The 8,796-nt window shown below is 30.7% G+C and overlaps 1 protein-coding gene across 1 annotated transcript; it reads left to right on the top strand.

The window, feature by feature from the left end:
- The first annotated feature begins 438 nt into the window (after positions 1–438).
- Positions 439–8,394, top strand: LOC105773604 (subtilisin-like protease SBT5.6). Its single transcript, XM_012595630.2, has 9 exons — positions 439–605; positions 722–917; positions 1,008–1,196; positions 1,387–1,498; positions 4,251–4,812; positions 4,913–5,007; positions 5,097–5,454; positions 5,553–5,766; positions 7,738–8,394. Exons 1-9 carry the CDS (start codon positions 531–533, stop codon positions 8,274–8,276), a joined length of 2,340 nt encoding a protein of 779 aa, XP_012451084.1. The 5' UTR covers positions 439–530; the 3' UTR covers positions 8,277–8,394.
- Positions 8,395–8,796: the final 402 nt, after the last annotated feature.

An 8,796-nucleotide genomic window follows, 5' to 3' on the forward strand; every position in this document is an offset into this window, starting at 1 on the left:
AATTGTAAGGGCAATTTAATAATTTTTCAATTGGGTTGACCTTCTATTGACATGTGACACAAGCTCAATTAGAGATTTAAATAATAGTATAAACGATAAATATACAAACAATGTTAGTGAAACATTGAAATGTTTGTAAAATAATATTGAAATGCATAAAATATCAAAATAAAATTAAAGGAATGGGTTCAAATGTCAATATATGTAAATTTTATGTTGATTTTCTTAAAATTTAAAAATAAAAATATTATCATAACAATATAACTTATTTTAAAGATGTAAAATTACCTTAGTAATTTTTAAAGGCACAATTATCTTTAATTAAAGATATACTTTATTTTTTTTCAATTATAGATTCCCATATTTATCTGTAAATACAGTAAATGCTAAGAAGATTTTTCAAAACCATATATCATGTAAAGTGAAAGAGTTGTAATTATCAGCATAAAGTACAAACAATTCATCAAGACGCTTATAAATATAACATTATCTCTCCATAGGATTGACAATACTCAGTACCGTTATTTGCCATGAAGAACACTATCTCTTGTTTCCTTCTACTCTTGATTGTCGTTCCTATCTTGGCCTCATCTGTTGAGAAAAAAGTAGTTTTTCTGTTTCTCGTAACTCTTCTATTATTTCTTCAACATCTTTCAGTAGTAAAGTTCTCTCTTGGAACTCTAATTTTCATGTAAAATATATATATTTATTGTCTATGTAGGTGTATATAGTTTACTTGGGGCAGCACAACAATGGGGAGAAAGTTTTGCATGAGATTGAGAAAACCCATATCTCATACTTACTTTCAGTCAAAGAATCTGAAGAAGATGCTAAATCTTCCCTTCTTTACAGCTACAAACACAGCATCAATGGCTTTGCTGCAAAGCTTACACCAGATGAAGCCTCCAAGCTCTCTGGTGGGTGACTCATTAGCACCATATTTCTTCATCTCCATTTCTGAAATTAATACCTAATAATAATGCTTGGGTTTTCATTTTTCCTCACAGGAATGGATGGGCTTTTGTCAGTGTTTCCTTCACATGGAAAGCACTCAGTGCAGACAACAAGGTCATGGGAATTTGTTGGCTTAGATGAAGGAGATAGCTATTCATGGGAAAAGCTTAAGATGGGAGGAGAAGACTTGTTGTCAAAAGCTAAACATGGCAAAAATGTCATTATTGGAGTGATGGATAGCGGTAAAAACGCTTCGCAATTATAATTTAAAACTATATATGAATTCCAATACCATCTTTTTAGATCACTCGTGACTGTCTCAAGCATTATTGCTTGTGTTGTATTCGGATAACTTAGTAGCAAATTCATTTTTCTAAATGTATTATGTAATTATTGGATTGTTTTAATGTTTTGGGGGTCTTATCAATTTAGGTGTATGGCCGGAATCACCGAGCTTCAGTGACCAAGGAATGGATCCCACCCCAAAATCATGGAAAGGAATCTGCCAAGGAGGAGTCGCTTTTAACTCATCCAATTGCAACAAGTGAGTGAATTTTCGTTCTTAATTTGCTTTCTATTCCGCTATTCGGCTTGACTTGCCACTTCATGTATGGGTTCCAGCATTCATTCTTTATAATAATATTTTTTTTATAAAATTCTAAAACCTTAAACATTCCCATTTTAAATCCTAAAACTCTAAACTTTACCCTAGATACTTAAAGCTAAATTTTAAATTCAATTAAAAACTATTTAAGGGCTCAAACGTGTGAACATATGTTTTTCCTTAACTTATATGATATTTTTGTCCTATTAATCAAACCATATTTAATAAAGGTTTGAGAAAATTTTCCCTTTCATCTAATTTACTTTTGACGAACTTTATATAATTTGTTGAATTCCACGCAAATTTTATTGCATTATTGAGGAGTTCTTTTTGGGTTCTCTAATCTACTTTTTCGAGGTTGGTTCATGTGTCAAAATCTCGTGAAAACAATCTGAAAATGATTCCTAATAAATCCAATAATCTTTGAGGAAAGGATTTGGATCGATAGGACCCGCTAAGGTTCTTTGATTATATCAACGGATCAATTCTATGGTTACACCCCATAGTTATTTAATCTCTACACTTTAATTTAATTAATATTTTTTAAAAATAATTTATTAATTTTAGTTATTATATTTATTAATTTATTAATTTTAATTTATGCATTTTTAACACTGTTCGATTAAATTAAATTACTAACTTTATAATAAATTACACAAATATTTACCCATATCAAATTCGCGTGACCTTATACCTACATTACATTATTAATAGGGTATCATTACATAAGCCCACAAGAAATCCTTTATATACACTTTTAAGGACATGAGAAAAGGGTCCTTCTACCCTCTCCAACCAAGTTCGATGGGGCTCCCAATAACTTCTCCCCCCTCAACTCAATCCCTTACTACTCTCCACTCATCCGCATTTTGGATTGGGTGAATCATCCTCAAGCTTCAAATCCAAATATTGTATCAACATGTACTATGCGTATAGTTGTAGATTTAGTCCATATTTTTCAATTGGATCATTCTAAATTTTTTTACTATTCAAAATTTGATATTTCAATCTTGACAAAATGACAATCGTTATTCTATTAATTGAATTTTTAGTGAGTAATATGTGAAAATAACAAGCTAACATGACACTACATATGATAATATATTTGTCACATTAGATTTTGGAAATAACAAAACTTAATTAAACAAACTTAACAACCGCATGATGTGGACATAAATTTTAAAATTTAAAAAGTATAATGACTAAAATGACCAAATTAAAGTATAAGGATTAAATTCTAGCTTTTGTAAAGTACAAGGACTTATAGTGGAATATAACCTATCAAAGGTGATAATCTTTTATGGTCAGAAGTTGAGTCATTTTCCAAATGATATACATAAGTCTTTGTACTCTTTTCAAATTTGGAATTTAGTTATTATACTTTTACATTTGGAATTTAATTTCTACTTTTTAATTCTTAAAGTTCAGTTCTACTTATTAACCTTGTTAAAATTCAGGTTTCCTCTACTTAATAACCATGTAATTAAAAATTAACGTTAAACCTGAATTGAACAAAAAATTAATAATATTAACAATTAAACTTAAAATTTAATATTTAAAAGTAAATAAATTAAATTCTTAAAATGAAATATAATAACTAAATTCTAAATTTAAGAAAAATACATGAATCACATTTACCACTTTCAATTAACATCAGGAGAAGTTCAAAATTGAATTATGAGTAGCTAAATTAAGCCAAAACTCCAAAACTTTTTATAAATTTTGTTTTCTTTAGTATTCAAAATACAAAAGCAAGTAACGAGAAGGAACTTTTAGGGTAATTGGTAATATATCATGATTCCACTAAGTGTTGGATTATATTTTATTTCTTTTATTAAAATATTAGATAAATTAATTTTATACTTTAGATCAAAAAGTAAATTAAATCTTTTTGTTAAAATTTTATTTATTTCTATTATTAAAAGCTGATATGACTAACAGAAACATGGGACATGTCTGTTGCTAGAGATTAATTTTATTTCTTAATATAAATCATCCATGATATATTTATCGCGGTAATTTGCTTAGTTACATATCTTACAAGATAATGTTACAAAACTGCATGCAATAGGCGTGATATTGACAGCCTAGCCTGCACATCCTTTTATAAATAATGATCGTCGTCTCTAGATATTGAAGCAGTGTTATTTTGTTAAGAAATTGGATCGATGAGTCCCTAATTTGGTTGTCCATTTCACCCAAAACAAGATTGCAATTCTGACTTGTGTTTATTGCTTTTGTTTTATTCCTTTTCTTTCTCCAGTCTTGTGAACTGTTATCAGTACAATGCTCCAACCACTGGGTTCAGTCTCTTTTGTTTTCTTCTTTGGTCTCTTAGCCTTTCATTATTCAAGTTTAGCCGAATTAACTTGCTAAAATTTCATTCGGCCCGGAGAATTTATTAATTATAAAAAAATCATTAATTTATAATTGTGATTTATCTGTTAAGCTTAATCGTAATAAACTTCTATGTCTTTTGATTTTGGTTGGTTTGATTAGATAAAAACCAATCAAAATGCACCGAGTTTTTTTGGTTTGATTAATTCATTCCTAATAATTTTGATTCCATTAACTATTAATTAAATTGTTGAATAATTTGGGTTATTTATTGTGGAATAGCCCTCACATATTTTTAGTAATTATTTGGTTAATTTCAAGCATTTTAATCAAATCTTTAATGCTTTTGACACAGAAAGATAATCGGAGCCCGATACTACGTAAAGGGTTTCCAGAATGCATACGGGCCCGTTAACGCGACGGAAGACTACCTCTCCCCACGAGATATAGATGGCCACGGAACGCACACTGCGTCCACAGCGGCAGGCCGACAAGTTTCTGATGTTGCCGCCTTCGGTGGGTTCGCAAAAGGCACGGCTTCCGGTGGGGCTCCTTTGGCTCGCCTTGCCATATACAAGGCCTGCTGGGCGATCCCTAACCAACCCAAAGCGGATGGCAACACTTGTTTCGATGAAGATATGCTTGCAGCTTTGGATGACGCCATAGCTGATGGTGTTCACATACTTAGCGTTTCCATTGGAACCGCCAAACCTTTACCTTTTGAACATGATGTAATTGGTCTTGCTGCGTTAGAGGCTGCAAAGCGCAACATCCTCGTTGTATGCAGTGCGGGGAACAGTGGTCCTGCCCCTGGAACATTGTCGAACCCGGCGCCGTGGATAATTACGGTCGGTGCTAGTAGCCTTGACCGCGCATTTTTTGCACCCGTTAAGCTAGGCAATGGCTTGAAACTTATAGTAAGATACCATCAGATCATTCATTAAAATTACTATATTTTTATGCTCATCATGATGCAAATATTCTTGTTCGCGAATCATGGTTTAATTTAATTAATAGGGACAAAGTGTTACACCATACAAGATGAAGAAGATGTCCCCATTAGTTTACGCAGGAGATGTAGTTGTCCCTGGTGTGCCTCAAAACGTTACAGGGTGAGTTTCTTTCCTTTGATATGCATATATGTATCTTGTAGTTCACAAGGTCAATTATCACACTGGAACGAAATTGGTTGTTATTTTAGGCAATGCCTTCCTGGTTCACTCGACCCCACTAAGGTGAAAGGGAAGATCGTGGTGTGCACGAGAGGGGCTGGTCTAAGAGTAGGTAAAGGCTTGGAAGTAAAAAGAGCTGGTGGTGTGGGTTTCGTCTTAGCCAACGCCAAGGCTAATGGAAATGAAATAGCATGTGACGCTCATTTGCTACCTGCAACTGCGTTGACCTATGATAGTGGGATTAAGATTCTTGAATACATCAACTCAACAAAGAACCCGATGGCAGTGGTCAGTCCAGGCAGGACAGTATTGAAGTACAAGCCCGCACCCTTCATGGCTGGATTCACCAGTCGTGGTCCAAATGTGGTGGATCCTAATATTCTCAAGGTAATTTCATGATGTTTTTGTTGTCAAGTTTAATTGTTGGCGGTTTGCTATCTTCTAACAACTTCTTCTGGTTGCTGGATCCCATATACGATATATAGCCTGATATCACGGCTCCAGGGCTTAATATTTTGGCAGCATGGAGTGAAGCATCATCTCCCTCAAAGCTACCAGAGGATAAGAGATCAGTGAAATATAACATTTACTCAGGAACTTCCATGTCTTGCCCTCATGTCTCTGGTGCCGCCGCGCTTCTCAAAGCTATACATCCGGATTGGAGCATTGCTGCTATCAAATCTGCTCTCATGACCACAGGTAATATCTTAAAATTTAGAGATATGATCTTCACTCGGTCAGTTCCGTAAAGAAGCTGAAAACAGAAATATTTTTTTTTATAGAAAAAATTGAGATAGGCGAGTCGATTTAAATCAATTGGTTTGGTTGGTTAACCCTCCAATATCCTTTTCTTTTCTAAGTTATGTTGCATAAGAAGTTTGGGAAAAAATTGGATTGGAAAAATTATATTTATAAAAAAATTCAATATTTAAATTATACGGAAAATGGTAAAATAATTATACATATACTCTTTTAAGTTCGGATTTAATTTTTAGAATATCCATTTTAATTATTTTATTTAAACATTTCATATAAAACATATTATATTAATATTAATCACTTTATTGAAAACCGATTCTTAAGTAATTTCTCTTGTCTGTCTACTTAACTAGTGTCATTTAGGTACTAGTATTAACTACTCCATTAGGAGGAATTTTCAACTTTTTATTTATAGTTTTATCGAGTTTTAATTAGTTCTAATAGTAAAAATTAATTTTAAATTTAATTACATATTAAATAAAATTAATTATATAAATAATTAAATTTTAATAATTGTTTAGGCATCGATTCTAAATTAACTTTCAAATTATTGTGAACCATTTATAAATTAAGAAAATATTATTTTCTTACTCCAACAAATTTGATAGGAATATTAAATGTTTAAATTAATTATATAAATGAATTAAATTTTAATAATTGTTTAGGCATGAATTCTAAAATTAAATTTACTTATTTTAATTAGTTATAGTTGCTTGATTGATTTTTGTGAAATTAAAAATAACGGTTATGGTGATATTGAGTGGTGTAATGTGAAATTAAAATAAGTTGTGAGAGTATTTGAATTTAAATGTTGCTGTAACAGTAAGTTAAAGGATAATGAAATGAGAAAATGATCTTTATGGACATATTAGATGAAAACTTGTATAAAATAAAATTTTAATTATTTAACCATTATGAAATTAATAATAATTCTAGTTATTATAATTATATTTATACAAAATAATTGCTTAATTAATTTTTTAAAACATGATAGTAATAAATTAAATAATATCTTTACTTTATTTATTATTGATGCAGTTATTAATTTTATTTAAATGAAAATAGAGAAGTCAAGTGCTACAGATGATTTTCATCTATATAATTTTTTTCTGAAAATCGTAAAAATGTAATATAATATTACATATTATTTTGCCTAAAATGTTTACACATTCATTTTTAAAAATATTATTTATAATAGGAAAATACAAATAATATAAATAGAACTGAAATATTTTTTTAAATTTACTAAAATAATTTTAAACGTAAACTTTTAAATTTATAAATAAATAAGTAATATATATAAAAATACAAGCTTTTGAGCGGATGATAATATATTTTATTTTCCATCTTATTATTATATTTAAATTTAAAAATAATTATAGTATTTAATTTAAGATTATTAGTTAAAAATTTGAGATAAAATAAAATTTTTGATAATTGTACATTTAAAAATAATTAGAATTTAAACTACTATTATTAATTTTAAAATAAAGTTACTACTTAAATAGAACTCTAAGCATAAAATACAAGGAAAAAAAGAATGTGATAATTTTATTGATGTAAAATAGAGTTATTATTTGAATAGAATTCTAAGCATATTAATCACCACTTAATTAATATTAGAATTAATTAGTTATTATTTTGAATAATATTATTTTATATAAAATAAAATTATATTTTACTGTTGAATATGATAAAATGCTTCAATTATTATTTAAATTTTTTTATTATAATATTTGAATTGATAATTTAGTATATTTTAATTACATTCAATCAAATTTAAATATAAAATAAAAGGGAGCAGGCTAATTTTTTTTAATCATATGCATAAGGCTATAAGCCCTACTCGCAGTCATCTTTTTATTGTTTGAGTAACTTTTTACACCTAACCGTCTCATTTCTATGTCACAGCCGCAATAGCAAACAGTTTAGGCAGGGCAATTACAGATGCAGGCGGGAACAATGCAACTCCCTTCCAATTCGGGGCCGGCCATTTCCGTCCAATTAAGGCAGCCGATCCCGGTCTTATTTACGACGCCTCGTACGACGATTACCTTCTCTATCTCTGCACCGCTGGTCCGAAGTCCCTTATAGAACTTAGCTCTCCATTTAAGTGCCCGCCTAACCCTCCTTCAACACTCAACCTCAACTATCCATCCTTCGCAATTCCCAACCTTAACACCACCGTCACAATCACGAGGACGGTCACAAATATTGGAAGACCCAAGAGTACATACTTCTTCAGTGCCAAACCGCCGCCAGGAGTCCATGTAAAGGTGTCGCCCAGTATTTTGCAGTTCAAACGAATAGGAGAGAAGCTGAGCTTCAACATCACAGTGTCCCCGATATATGATCCCACAGTGAAGAAATCTGAGTATGGCTTTGGTTGGTACAGTTGGGATGATAGATACTATCATGTAAGAAGTCCTATGGCTGTTTATTTACCGTAATTTTTATAGGTTTTTTCGTGTTTCCCATTTTTAGTGGCTACATTTTTAATTGGTCAAAGAAACACTAGTATGTTAGTCCTTTTGTCTGAATATTGAATAATTTTGATTTCGCATGGTATTCGGGATCACAGTCAAATGTAAAGATGCAATCGATTGAAACCTTGGCTTCCATTTGTCAAATGCCTCCTAATTTGAGAAACAATCACCCCCGAAAAATGTTTGTATACTGCATGGTATAAAATGATTCAAGTAATCTTATAATTTTAACAAGAAAATTTCTGTCTCCAAAATGGACAGAAACGATTGCTTGGAATTTTACCGAAATTCTACTAAAAGCTCTTATAAAGCTAGTATAGGTTTAGGAAGAGCATTCAAAAATGGGAGTAGTTAGATTATGTAACAATAAATCCCAACCATTGGATAGAAAAAAATGGTAAAGAAAAGATAAAACTGACATTACTCGGATATTGGAATTTAATAGAATAAAAAACCTAAGATTTGTGAAAAAAAAACCCTAAGC

The sequence above is a fragment of the Gossypium raimondii genome, chromosome 6 (assembly GCF_025698545.1).
Source record: "Gossypium raimondii isolate GPD5lz chromosome 6, ASM2569854v1, whole genome shotgun sequence".
NCBI lineage: Eukaryota > Viridiplantae > Streptophyta > Magnoliopsida > Malvales > Malvaceae > Gossypium > Gossypium raimondii.

Excerpts from the sequence above, each read along its gene's own strand:
- LOC105773604 (XM_012595630.2), top strand. The coding sequence starts at position 531 with ATGAAGAACACTATCTCTTGTTTCCTTCTACTCTTGATTGTCGTTCCT. Across the intron at positions 606-721 it reads CCTCATCTGTTGAGAAAAAA|GTGTATATAGTTTACTTGGG; the intron begins GTAGTTTTTCTG and ends TTGTCTATGTAG. Across the intron at positions 4,813-4,912 it reads GCAATGGCTTGAAACTTATA|GGACAAAGTGTTACACCATA; the intron begins GTAAGATACCAT and ends TTTAATTAATAG.